The 15,000-nt window shown below is 41.3% G+C and overlaps 1 protein-coding gene across 1 annotated transcript in view; it reads right to left on the reverse strand.

Annotated features, from left to right (window-relative positions):
- Fam81b (family with sequence similarity 81 member B) overlaps positions 1-15,000 on the reverse strand; it is a 104,253-nt gene that overhangs the window by 33,086 nt on the left and 56,167 nt on the right. Inside the window, exon 5 of the mRNA XM_028760087.1 lies at positions 2,811-3,054. Coding sequence (XP_028615920.1) covers positions 2,811-3,054 — 244 coding nt within the window. The remainder of the gene's footprint in view (positions 1-2,810; positions 3,055-15,000) is intronic.

Raw genomic sequence — 15,000 nt, forward strand, 5'->3', positions numbered from 1 at the left:
GTGTGTGTGTATGTGTTGCACATTAGGGCAGGACCATGACAAAAACTACTTTTTAGTTGCAATGCAGAATACTTAAATGTTTAACTTTATGTAAAACCATGTAAATGCACTTTAATAACAATTAAGCTATAAAAGCACAAGGCAACATGACAAGTGTCATTGCCAAGGGTTTCACTGATGTCAGGAAGCCAGTATGTGCCTCTATGTGAGGCTGGACTGCACAGGTCTTTTCATCTGTGTGTGCTGGGGCACCATGATGGTTGGTTGAAATCATAGTGGAAATACTAATAACAATGTGGAGTCAAACAGGCCCGGGGCATATGGGAGCTTATTGTTAAGTGTTTAACAATGTGCCCCTGGCTATCATCCTTATATATAAAAGAGCTTATCATATTGAACATAATTAAAAAGTGCTAAAACCCCTAAAAGATATATTAGCAAATGGCAGAGGAAATACAAATCATCATAGGCAGATTAACAAGTGGATTTAACACCTTCAAGAAAACAAAACCCAGCACTTCATTTCTGTACATTAGCAAGGATTGAAATAATAAATCTCGGTGTTGGCATAGGCTCAGTGTAAAACATGTCACATAACGCTAATGGAGTGTAAATTAGTGCAGTGCTTGTGAAGCCAATTTAGCAACATATATCAGGAGGTTTTACAGTGTCTACACCCTACTAATTCCATTTCCAAGAATATATATTGTGAGAGTAACTCTATACACAAGGATATTTCAATATTAAGAAAACAATTAAGCAAATCATGATCTATACACTGATGTAAAGAGATTTTTGTGATGTGAGTTTATTTTATGCTAATGATTGTGTTGAATTGATAGTCTGTCTCCTAAGTAGAACGCTTGGAAAGACTAGAGGGAATTTCTCTGGATGAAAGAGCTATTTGCTGGTAGGATTGTGAGAATATTTTCCCAGGTTTGAAATTTTCTTCCTGTTCTTTCAAATGAATTATGATGAAGAAATATTGCTTTTAGTAACTAGGGAAAATTCCCTAAAATAAAGCATAAAAATTTCCTTTACTGAGTTAAAAGTAATTTAATTTTGAAACTTACAGTGAATTTCTGGTTAAAAACCTTTTGTTTGTCTAGGTTTGGTGGTACATGCCTGTAACCCCAGTATTTGGAATGCAAAGGCCAAGAGTCACAGGTTCAAGACAAGCATGTCTCAAAAAAAAATTTGACTTTTGAAAGGGACAAGCTCCCCGCTCTGCTGCTGCAATTGTGGTGAGATACACCTCTGCCAACTCTTTCAAGGACTTGAGTAAAGTATTATTTCATGTTTCAATATCTCTTTAGGGACAAAATGCAAATGGACTAGCTGGGCCGATGAGTCTAGTTTCCTTTAAAATATTGGAGTAGCATCCACTTTCCACATAATGTTCTTTAACTGTTTTTTTTTTTAAACAAATGCTAGCCTAGTGGTTTCTGCTTTGAAATATTTAATTAGATTACCTTAAAACTTTGAATGCATTTTTGTGGTCCTGGGGATCAGGGTTAGGACCTGCACATGCTAGGCACATGTTCTACCACTGAGCTACGCCTTCAGCTTTTGATTTTGCAAGGCAAAGTCTCACAATGTAGCACAGGCTATCCTGGAGCATGTGATTCCCCTGTATCTTGCCTCCGGCTGCTGAGGTTACAGGCATGTGTCATCATGCCCGGGAATGGAAACAGTGTTCACACATTCAGTTTTATGACTTCATGGAGAGTTTTACATTTTCTCCACCCTCTCGGTTGCACTGTGAAGTCCACTAGACCTACACGCAAAAATCAAACTTACACGCGCTCATGAGCCACTGTACTGAGTTAACCCCACGGGTGCTGTCTGGTTTTCTTTCTATTTTAAAAAAAATCTGTCCCAAAATTTTACTGGTACTTGATGAGGAGACGTACAGAGTAGGACATTGTTGTCAGTTTTCATGACTTCACATGTTCTGAATTTTTGCCTGAAGTATACTCTCCGGATTCCTTGCCCAAAAGCTATCTGTGTAGCCTCATGATATGGGAACACCCTCAGAACTCTGAACAAAAGGCCTGTAATTGAAATGTGTTTTATTTAATGTAGGGATTTTGTTTGATAAGAAACTTTATATTTCTTTTAACATATTAAAAATCATTTTTAGACAAAGCTTTTCAGATAATTCCTGTCTCAAAAACAAAACAAAATGCATTTTTTTTTGGCCTAGTGTGTGACTTAGCAGTGAACTAAACTAAATCTAAGCCACATGGAAGGAAAACAGACATATAGTCTCACACTCAGTTATAAGAGCTATGGATAAAAATAAAGTTTAAGGGAGGCTGAAAGTATTGAGATGGGGAGGGGATGATTCTTGTGTGAGGGAAGTGCTATCGAACAGGATAGCATTTGCTCAGGAACTTCAAGAAAATACAGCGCATTCATAGGGCTGGCTCCAGGAAGATAGTCTGACTACAGTGACTAGCAATGTCTCGTGGGGAGGCTGGCACAGCCAGAGAGAAGAGAAGACTGGGCGGCGGGCCATTGTTGGGTTCATTTTGTTGACACATACACAAAGCTCTACTTCAACTTATGTCAGCCTTACAGACCTAATAAAGCCTATGAGCATACCAAACCATTTTCGTTACTGTCTCAAAAGAGTTGTACAGTATTTTCTAAGGAAAGTTTTGTTTTCATTACTTTTGATCATAAGGAACTGTCCAAAGTATAACTCTTTCTCTGGAGCAGCAGCAGCACATTTCTAACTGAACAATGATTTTGATGATCAGTATTCTTTGTTGGGTGGTGATGGCAAAACATGGAAACAGATGTACCTCAATGTTTTGGTTGAGTTTCTTGACGATGCTGGTGATGGTCTGTATGTGACTTTCTAGTAACTTCCTGGCAAGAGATTCTTCTTTTCGAAAGCCCTGGCTTCCCTGGAGGCAAGCTGTGATGTCTTCCTTGATGCGGAAGGCCTGCTCAAGGAGGAAGGCTATGGTGCGCTCCTGGTTATTCAGCCTGTCTTCTAGCTGACTTGTCTGGTTGCTTGGCATGGCAGGAAGAAAGGGGCAAGCCCTGGTCAGAAGAAGGACACACCATAGTGTTATAAGAGTGAGCACGTGTCTGTCTCAGCCACTGTTCAATTGCTAGAAAGACACCATGGCCAAGACAACTCTAACAAAAGAAAGCATTTAATTGGTGTCTTGCTCACAGTGTCAGAGGTTTAGTTCGTTATCATCGTGGTGGGGAGAGTGGCAGCCTTCAGGTGTGAAGGAGCTGAGAACTTTACATCCTGATTCACAAGCAGCAGGCAGAAAGAGACACTGGGCCTAGTGTAGGCTTTTGAAACCTCAAAACTACACCTCTTAATCCAGTGGTTCTCAACCTTCCTAATCCTGCAACCTTTTAATACAGTTCCTCATATTGAGGTGACTCCCAAGTTCTTATATATAACTTTAAAAATACCAAACTGGGGACCTGGGAGATCACCCAGTAGGTAAAATGCCAGCTGTGCAAGCACGAGGACCTGAGCTCATATCCTTAGAACCCCACACAAGACCAGGCACAGCAGGGTACAGCTATGATTTTAGCTCTGGGGGAACATGCCAACTCAGGAGAGAGACAGAGAGAGAGAGAGAGAGAGAGAGAGAGAGAGAGAGAGAGAGAGAGAGTCAGAGAGAGAGAGAGACAGAGAGAGAGAGAGAGACAGAGAGAGAGAGAGAGAGAGAGAGAGAGAGAGAGAGAGAGAGAGCCCAGCCAGCTTAGCCAAATTGACGAGCTCTATGTTCAGTGAGAGACCCTGTCTCAAAATATATATGGGGGAAAATGATGATTGAGAAAGATACCTCTGCCCAACATATTCTCTCTCTCTCTCTCTCTCTCTCTCTCTCTCTCTCTCACACACACACACACACACACACACACACACACACACACACACACACAGGACTGTTTACAGAGTTTCTATGAAGATCTGTCTTGGAATAGTAAGTAAAATGGCCACCACAAAAGAATTTTATAGCCAAACAAAACTGGATAACATTGTATACAATATCTTTCTCTTGGTGACTTACATTGTGCATTTTATTCTCAGTGTTTAGCAGTATTATATTAGCTTCACAGAAAAGGAAAATGGCTTATAGAATAGGTAAATAACTGCCTGAGGTCATTCTAGACACATGACTAATGCACTACATTATTTTATCCCTGAGTACAGGTCACAGCCCACACTCTTGAGTGAGGATTTCTGACCTCTTTAAAGACTACAATTTCATTAAATTTATGTAGAAGAATTATGTTAGCTTTCAACTAGTCTGCAATACTATTAAATTTCCTGGGGACATTCATTATGGGGGGTCTAGTAAAAGAGCCTTTTTTTCCTTGGGACTTTCGTTTAACACAGAGCTTTTACAAGAGCACTCATTAGAAAGGTGACGAGTTCTGAAGACTTCAGGTATCAGCTAGTGTTGTATACAGGTGTGCATGGTAAATACTCCAAAAAGATGACATAAGCAAATAGGGATGTGGGGCTGTGTAAGCAGAAGTCTAGAGGGAGCTGGCCCAGCAGTGGTACATTAGACTAGGAAAATCCCCACATAGGCAGGCTTCTTTGGAACTCTCACCACCATGGAGTATACCTTTACCTGCAACCTGAAGGTACTTGTACCACCTTGACGTAATATGTCTATCTTTCAAACAAAAGAAACAGAACACAAAAAATAAGATGTTTACTAGGTGAGCTTGTCTAGCCTTCCTTCTTTAAAATGAGAACATTCTGGAGGGTTCATCATGGTACCCTGTCTTTTTCACTGATTGCAACTATGGCATATGAACAGATTTTTGTGGTTTAAAAACAGTTTTTGTGACTGTGAAAAGACTGATGAATCAAGCAGCCTGGAACTGAGGGCTTCCCCAGCAATGTGCTAGTGAGATTATGCACTTTAAGAGCGATCTCCCAGCCTTTGAATAACAACCAACTATAACCTTGTGAGGCCATCTGAGCCCAAATCACCTAGGAAGCCACTCTACACTGCCAAGCCACAGAAATTGTGGGGAAATATTTGGTGTTTTATGTTACTGTATTTCGACAGACATTGCTACATGGCAGTATATGAGAAACAGAGACATTGATGTATCTGAAACATTGGTGGCCTGAGATTAAGGCAGTGATTCTGGATACAAGGGGAGGACAGGCATCATAGAGATTAAGCACTCAGAAGTTAGAGAAATTGAAAATGACCTTGGGAAACACAGTTATTTTACAGGTTCTAATCTGTGTCTAATGAAAAATGATTCCTTTAATCAAACTTGCAACTAAAAACATTAGATGTAGGGAATAATAATAATAATATATATATATATAAATTGCCCATTGGTTAGACTGAGATGTATCTAGAAATAGAGCATTGGCCTTTGGGCTGGGGCAGACACAGAGTTGGTCTGCTCCTGTCCTGTGGAGATACTGAATCCTGAGTCATCCTAGAGGAGCCACTGCACTCCCAGCAGCTGGTAAGAACTCCATCTCACTCCCTAAGCCCCAGAGATACATCTGGGAGCCAGGGACATTCAGGACACAGCAGCTACCCAAACCCCGCCCCTCCAGAATTCCACTTCCCTTCCGCCCCTGCCTGGTCCTTTGGGCTGGGGCAGACACAGAGTTGGTCTGCTCCTGTTCTGTGGAGATACTGAATCCTGAGTCATCCTAGAGGAGCCACTACACACAGAGCAGCAGACACCAAGGTGGTTTGCACTTGGGATACATCGTATCCTGAGCCATGGAAACTGGACAACTCTCTACTCAATGATGACTTGGTCAAGGAAGAAATAAAGAAAGAAATTAAAGACTTTTTAGAATTCAATGAAAATGAGGACACATCATACCAAAACTTGTGGGACTCCATGAAGGCAGTGCTAAGAGGAAAACTCATAGCTCTAAGTGCCTACAAAAAGAAACTGGAAAGAGCACACACTAACAAGTTGACTGCACAACTAAAAGCTCTAGAACAAAAAGAAGCAAATACACCCAGGAAGAGTAGAAGGCAGGAAATAATCAAAGTCAGGGCTGAAATCAACCAAATAGAAACAGAAAGAACAATACAAAATATCAATAAAACCAGGAGCTGGTTCTTTGAGAAAATCAACAAGATAGACAAACCCTTAGCCAGATTAACCAAAGGGCACAGAGACAGTATCCAAATTAATAAAATCAGAACTGAAAAGGGAGACATAGCAACAGAAACTGAAGAAATTCAAAAAATCATCAGATCCTACTACAAAGGCCTATACTCAAGAAAATTGGAAAACCTGGATGAAATGGACAACTTCCTAGACAGATACCAGGTACCAAAGTTAAACCAGTAGCAGATAAACCATCTAAATAGTCCCATAACCCCTAAGGAAATAGCAGCAGTCATTAAAAGTCTCCCCACTAAAAAAAGCCCAGGACCAGATGGTTTTAGTGCTGAATTCTATCAGACCTTCAAGGAAGACCTAATACCAATTCTCTTCAAACTATTCCATAAAATAGACACAGAAGGAACACTACCCAATTCGTTCTATGAAGCTACAGTTACACTCATACCCAAACCCCACAAAGACCCGACAAAGAAAGAGAACTTCAGACCAATCTCCCTTATGAACATCGATGCAAAAATACTCAATAAAATTCTAGCAAACCGAATCCAAGACCACATCAAAACAATCATCCATCATGATCAAGTAGGTTTTATCCCAGGAATGCAGGGATGGTTCAATATTCGGAAATCCATCAATGTAATCCACTATATAAACAAACTCAAAGAAAAAAACCACATGATCATCTCACTAGATGCTGAGAAAGCATTTGACAAAATTCAACATCCCTTCATGATAAAAGTCTTGGAAAGATCAGGAATTCAAGGCCCCTACCTAAACATAGTAAAAGCAATTTACAGCAAACCAGTAGCCAACATCAAGCTAAATGGAGAGAAACATGAACCAATCCCACTAAGATCAGGGACTAGACAAGGCTGCCCACTCTCCCCCTACCTATTCAATATAGTCCTGGAAGTCCTAGCCAGAGCAATTAGACAACAAAAAGAAATCAAAGGGATACAAATAGGAAAGGAAGAAGTCAAAATATCACTATTTGCAGATGATATGATAGTATACTTAAGTGACCCCCAAATTTCCACCAGAGAACTCCTAAACCTGATAAACAACTTCAGCAGAGTGGCTGATTATAAAATCAACTCAAGCAAATCAGTAGCATCCCTCTACATGAAAGATAAACAGACTGAAAAAGAAATTAGGGAAATGACACCCTTCACAATAGTCGCAAATAATATAAAATACCTTGGTGAGAATCTAACCAAGCAAGTGAAAGACCTGTATGACAAGAACTTCAAGTCCTTGAAGAAAGAAATCAAAGAAGATCTCAGAAGATGGAAAGATCTCCCATGCTCATGGATTGGCAGGATTAATATAATAAAAATGGCCATCTTGCTAAAAGCAATCTACAGATTCAATGCAATTCCCATTAAAATCCCAACTCAATTCTTCACAGAGTTAGAAAAGGAAATTCTCAAATTCATATGGAATAACAAAAAACCCAGGATAGCAAAAACTATTCTCAACAATAAAAGAACTTCTGGAGGAATCACTGTCCCTGACCTCAAGCTGTACTTCAGAGCAACAGTGATAAAAACTACCTGGTATTGGTACAGAGACAGGCAGGAAGATCAATGGAATAGAATTGAAGACCCAGAAATGAACTCACACTCCTATGGTCACTTGATCTTTGACAAAGGAGCTAAAACTGTCCAGTGGAAAAAGGACAGCATTTTCAACAAATGGTGCTGGTTCAACTGGAGGACAACATGTAGAAGAATGAAAATTGATCCATTCTCATCTCCTTGTACAAAACTCAAGTCTAAGTGGATAAAGGACCTCCACATAAAACCAGACACACTGAAACTAATAGAAGAGAAGGTGGGGAAGAGCCTCGAATACTTGGGCACAGGGGAAAAGTTCCTGAACAGAACACCAATGGCATATGCTCTAAGATCAAGAATTGACAAATGGGACTTCATAAAATTGCAAAGTTTCTGTAAGGCAAAGGACACTGTCAATAGGACAAAACGACAACCAACAAATTGGGAAAAGATCTTTACCAATCCTACATCTGATAGAGGGCTAATATCCAACATATACAAAGAACTCAAGAAATTAGACTCCAGACAACCAAATAACCCTATTAAACAATGGGGTATAGAGCTTAACAAAGAATTTTCAATGGAAGAATTTCGAATGGCCAAGAAACACCTAAAGAAATGTTCAGTATCCTTAGTCGTCAGGGAAATGCAAATCAAAACAACCCTGAGATTCCACCTTATACCAGTCAGAATGGCTAAGATTAAAAACTCAGGTGATAGTAGATGCTGGCGAGAGTGTGGAGAAAGAGGACCACTCCTCCATTGTTGGTGGGACTGCAAGATGGTACAACCACTTTGGAAATCAGTGTGGCGGTTCCTCAGAAAATTGGGCATAGCATTACCTGAGGATCCAGCTATACCACTCCTAGGCATATATCCAGAAGATTCTTGAACATATAACAAGGACATATGTGCAACTATGTTCATAGCAGCCTTATTTATAATAGCCAGGATCTGGAAAGAACCCAGATGTCCTTCAACTGAGGAATGGATTCAAAAAATGTGGTATATTTACACAATGGAGTATTACTCAGCTATTAAAAACAATGAATAAGAGATGTTCCTAGGTAAATGGATGGAACTAGAAATTATCATCCTGAATGAAGTAAGCCAATCACAAAAGAACACACAGTATTCACTCACTGATTATTAGATATTAGCCCTGAACTTTGAAATGCTCAAGATGCAACTCACAGGCCACATGAAGCTCATAAAGAAGGAAGACCAAGTGGGGGTGATTCAGTCCTTCTTAGAAGAAGCAACAAAATACTCAAGGGAGCAAATATAGAGACAAAGTGAGGCACAGAAACTGAAGGAGGGGCCATCTGAAGACCATTCCACCTGAGTATCCATCCCATGTGCAGTCACCAAAGGTAGATGCTGATGTGGAAGTCAGGAAGTGCATGCTGATAAGAGCCTGATATGGATGTCTCCTCAGAGGTCTTCAAGAGTCTGACATATTCAGAGGCAGATGCTCACAACTAGCCATTGAACTGATAATGGGGTTCTCAATGGAGGAGTTAGAGTGAAGACTGAAGGAGCTGAAAGATTTTGCGGCACCATGAGGAGAGCAACAATACCAACCAACCATAGCTCCCAGGGTCTAAACCACCAGCCTGGGAGCACTTAGGGAGGGATCCAGGGCTTCATCTGAATAGGTTAAGAGTGGAGGGCCCTGCTGGGCATAGTTGGAAGAAGAGATCCTTGACCTCATGAAGGCTGGATGCCCCAGGGGGTGGGAATTTGAGGGTGGGGAGGTGGGAGTGGGGGAGTAGGTAGGGGTTACATCCACAGAGAAGAAGGAGGAGGGGTGAGGGGATAGGGGGTTCCTGGGTGGGTGGGGTATGGGGTAAGGAGACAACATATGAAATGTAAATAAAACATCCATTAAAAATAATTTAAAAAAATAGAGCATTGGATGTTATCTGAAAATTTAGGGATAGTTGCAGATTTTGGGAGGACAGTGCGATCAGCTGATGTGATGTGTGTCTTATTTGTGCATGCACATGTGTTATGGGGAGAAGACATTTTCAGCATTGTTGAGTTTGAGCTAGGGGCTAACCAGACCACATTTCCTAGCAACCTTATAGATAGGTGCTTATAGGCACTCCACTGGAATTGTCTGTCAGCTAGAGACTTACAGTGTCTCAGTTGGTATCTATGAAAGGGGGAGAAAAAGCTGTTGCAGATACTGTGGACTGAGCAGAGGTTATATGCTGACATTCTCACAAGCATCACTTTCATAGAAAAGAACTGAATTGTCCATCTTGACCCTACTCTACCCTACTGTACACCTGGGCCTCTATTTTACCTCATGGTCAACCTCAGCTCTATCCAATCCTGGATGCTTCCTGCCATTGACTAGAGGCCTAGGGCCTGGCATATGATTATGAGGCATCTGGAATTTCTGGAACAGCTTTAATTTAATGGAAAATGTCTTCCCTTCTGCCCAGGAGTCCTAGCAACTGCAGAATCACTGGTGAGGCTGCCCCTAGAGCACAGAATTCTATTCTTGGCTCTAGTTGGGGCTTCAGGGGCCACAAACAGCATTAGCCATCTTTGGAACTTGAAACTTTAAAAGAAGAACAACATCAAGAACTAATGTGACCCCTGCAAGGTCCAAAAGGAATCCTAATTCCCCTAAAGGCCATGGGTCACTTCGTCACTTCGAGATGACAATCTTTGCCCTGTTCAAGCTGGACTATAGGACCAGCAATTCTCAGGAACCAGAAAAATGGGAGTCAGCCTGCCGGAGAGAACTGAGTCACTTGGCTACACATGTGCTTACAATCAAAGCCCACACTAGCCTCCAGACTCCTTCAGTATCTATTCTCACGTATCTGGTTTCAAAGTCCACACTAGCATTCTGGCCCTTCTCATCTACCCTGTGTCGGTGGTTTTCACTGAGTTCTGTCTCACAACCAAGACAGCTGATCTGTATCTGCCTTGAAGAAACACGAATTAGCTAAGACAAAGCACAAAGCCAAAGGACCTGAATGAGTGAGGTCTTTGGGGTGAACTTTCTGGGTTGATAATAGTTTTGACAAAAATGCTGTATTAGCATGACTACTATTTTCCCAACCTGAGAGAGTTCCTATGAAAACTTGGAAGACCTGGAGGAAGAAAGCATACATCCTGTGAGAAAATCTGGAGCCGTGTGTGTGTGTGTGTGTGTGTGTGTGTGTGTGTGTGTGTGTGTGTGTGTGTAATCAGAAAGGAAGAGTTTATTCCCCTCCCAGGCTGGGAAGACTTCCAGTAGGCAGCAGGTGGCCTGCTCTGGTACTTGCTTTAGCGAAGTCACCTTCTTAAGATCACATCCACTGGGGCAGCTTACATGCTGTGTGTGTGAACATGAAGGCCTTGCTCTGCTCTAAATGGCTTTGAAAGCCCACGTCCAGTTCTTTGGAGATGTAGCCTGAGTCAGAAGGCCTCAGTTGCATGGGATAGGAGACAGCTCAGTGTGTGGGGGAGGGTGAGAGGAAGCAAGCATTACCTGTGGCTTCTCTATTGCCCCGGGAACAAACTACTCAAATGAAACTTGAGACTCCTGGGACCTTTGAGAAGAACCAGGCAGCATGCTGAAGGCTTCTGTAAAGTGCTGAGTTACAATAACAAGAAGCAGAAAGCATAAGTGACATGAACCATTTCCTTCATGGGATTCCCCTGCAAACGGCTCAAAGCACAATGGCTCTCAACTTGCTTCCTGCTGCACAGCAGAAAGTAAAGACCTGACAGAGGTTGCCTGTGTTTCCCACCTCTCGGCTCATTGTGTGAGAGAGACATATGACAAATATATGAAGCATATGAAAACCCTTTCTCACCTGGACTATATGTAACAAACAAAGCATGTCTGTGATACAGAAAGAGAAGGTAGATCAACAATCCTACAAACGACCAGAGTTCAGCAGGCACATGTGTCTTTTACCTTTCACTGCTGGGAATACCATTTTCTCTTTCTACTTATATCATGATTCACGTGTCTAATTCATTGTTCAGGAACACAAGAACATGAAAATCTCATTAGGTATGCCTTAGACCTGAACCCATAACAAACTTCCTGTATCTGTGTGCTCCAGCCCTGGGATTACAGACTTCTGCCACCACACCTGGCTTTTATTTGTTGTGGGTGCTGGGAATCTGATGTCTAAAATGTAAATGACAGCACTTACCCACTTAAAGTCCTCCCTGTCTTGGCTTTCTGTTCTCTGAAAGTAAGAACCCTGCTCATAGCCCTCTCCCCATTTCTACCATTCCTGGATTTCCTGGGTTTCCTGTGACACGAGCTATCTTTTTCACTGAGAGCCATCGCACTTGCAGATGCTTCTGCTGCATGTGATTTTGTACAGTTGTTGAATGGCTGCTCCTGGCCATAGCTAGGTCTTAACACCAGTTTTCCGAGTTCGGACTCCTTTCTGCTCAGTTACTATTATGATACCACAATTCATCTTCTCCAAAGAACTTCATAAACTTATCTTACTTACTTTGTATTGGGCTTACATTTTTTCTTTTAAACACAGATCTTTTTATTTTTATTTTATGTGTATGAACATGTTTGCCTTCATGTATGGCTGTGTACCATGTGTATGTAGTGTTTGTGGAGGCCAGAAGAGTGTTGGACCTTCTGGAACTGAAGTTACAAATGATTGTTGGCTGTCATATGGGTGCTTGGAATTGACCGTGGGTCCTCTGCAAAGCAACAATCTGTCTCTCCAGCCACTTCATTTATTGTCTGTCCTCTGTCACTAGAAATGAATCCTCTTACTTTCCATAGTATCTTCAGCACCCAGAAGGGCACATGTTTCATAGTAGGAGATTAAATAATTATAGTTAACTAATTTCCATGTTCTGTTAAGGCCCAGTAGAAAACTATAAATTTGCAGGTCAGTCCAGAGCAAAATGAAACAGCCTTGGCTCAGGCAGCATTGTTCCTTCCTATTGCCTGTACATCCAAGAAAAGGAAGGCTGTGCTAAGGGCTTTTGTTAGTCAGATTCAACCTACTACTCATTTGACACAAAGTATTCTCCTGGAAAATTACCAAATGGAATATATGCGCATTCCTCTAAAACTGTACCATACTGCCAGTGCTCCCCTGTATCAGGTGTGTGAGTCGGAGACAGAGTGGGAGTGGATGCCAGGGCTGCTGATGGGAATGTGTAGCCTAGCACTGATTTGCTCATTAACTTCTTTGAGCCAATGCTTTTTGAGGTCACTAGGCAATCTGCTACCTGGGTTGAAAAAAAAAAAGGTGCTCTCTAGGTTTCAGTTTTAGACTGATGCTTACAAATGGCACTGTCAAGCACCCTGCTAAGATATTTTCTTACGTGTTCTCATCATTGCAGACATGGCTGAGGACATTCCTAAGTTTCTAATGACCGTCACATGCTTCTTTGCAATGTAGTTCATGTGCATGTTCCTTGTGTCCTCTATGTTCACCTCATTCTTTTAGGCTGAGGTATTCAAGGTTTGGATAGAAACATGTGAAACAATTCTAGGAAGAAAACTTGCTTCGAGGATCTTGACCTCAAGAAGGAGGATGAACATGAAGAAACATCCTTTTCTTCTGTGGTCATGCTGTGTGGTGCATGGAACTGTTGAACTTATCTTGTGAGTACAAAACAAAGGGCAGCTCTGGACAAAGGACAGAAAATACCTGGCTGCTTGATGATTTTGTTAGGCCACCAAAGTAAGCAAACTCTCAATTTCATTGCTGTCATTATATAGGCTAATTTATGCCTTTATATTTAAGCCTTTTTGTTTGGGGTTTCTGTTATGTGCAGGTAAAGGCAATGTTTCTGTATCTAGTGACTTAAAAATTACATCATTATTAATTTATCTTGTGTGCGTGTGTATGTGTGTTGGTGTGTGTATGTACATGTGTGTTGGAGAATGGAGGCTGTAGCACATGTGTAGAGGTCCTGGGGATCCAAGTTACATGGTTAGGATTCCTGGTAGCCAATCCTTCGTCTGCCGATAAACCATCTTGCCAGCTCCTATATTAGTGACCTACAAATAAGCATATAGCACTTACTAAGAATGTACTAAATATTTACTCTGTGATTTAGTGTAATTTAGTGCTTCTTATAAAGACATTTGAATTGGTGATATGTGAGGACAGGGGGATTATTAAAATACAGATTTGTTGGTTCCATCACAGACCTATTAAAACAATGTTGGAGTGAGTCAGGAGAGCTATCATGTATGTATAAGGAAAGCACTTACATGATTCAAATGTTCCCTGAAGACTGAGCACCACGGTGTTGGCATGTGAGCCAGGAATATAAGAAGTCAGGATAGAAAATGAATTGCTGAAGTGTGAAACATGAGCTCGCATGTTCTGTAGACATCCAGAAACACACTGGCAAGTTGGAAAGCACCATAGTCTGAGAGTGAAATACAGGCTCCATCATTCCTTCAAAACCGAGGGTTGCAGTTGCTGGATCTTCAAATCGCCAACAGGCGTGGTCTGCCATTTGGTTGAGTGGTGTAATAGTGAGAAGCCTATAGCAGGTGTTAGACCAACCAGTGAACAAGTGTGCTTCAGTCCTGGGCTATAAGGGACCCAAGTGACCTCTTCTTGGGAGATACTCTAAGCTGTGAGGAAAATTATTCCTATAGAGGGCATGCAGGAGCAGACCTGTCCTAGCAGAGGGATCAGTGGAGCAGGGCTGCCCCTCAACTCACCTGTCTCTGGCCCTTTCTGTCAGAGCTGACTGAGTTGTATTTCTACTCTATAGGGCATGTTACTGCATCCTCTACTGAGACAGCACATACTGCTATGCAAATGTGTTTGCTTGCACCATGGAGACTCCTAAAGACATATGCAAGTGCTGGGCTACAGTTCTTCATTTCCTGTAGTTTTTCAGGCTTATTTGACAGGTATTTTCTCTCTAGAGAGCTGTCTGGAAGGTTTCTTGTCATGACTAAGGCTTTTTGTCACCTAGAGCATAATTATCATGCTTGTTAATAATGCTTACTATTTGTTAGTTTTAGTCACAGGATTTTCAGATGACGAAGACCTTGCTTTCTCCTGCCATTGTCCATTTCTATAAGGAAAGTTCTTTTCTTATTTGTGTGATAATCAGAAGAACAAATTTATGAATATTTTTAATGTAAAGGAAATTCCTAATGGTACTATTATTCAAATCACCAGGTTACTCCAAAAGGGGATATAGTCTGAGAACTTTCACTGGCAAGGTATGACTATCCTGGTTTTATAAACACACCAACAAATAAACCAGATAACTCTTAATGATATGTTACATTAATGGGATCTTGTTTTAAATTTAATCTTGGAAGGGAAGAAATAACTGAATATTCCAGATGTATCCA

Source organism: Grammomys surdaster, unplaced genomic scaffold, assembly GCF_004785775.1.
Source record: "Grammomys surdaster isolate TR1022 unplaced genomic scaffold, NIH_TR_1.0 126391, whole genome shotgun sequence".
Classification (NCBI taxonomy): domain Eukaryota; kingdom Metazoa; phylum Chordata; class Mammalia; order Rodentia; family Muridae; genus Grammomys; species Grammomys surdaster.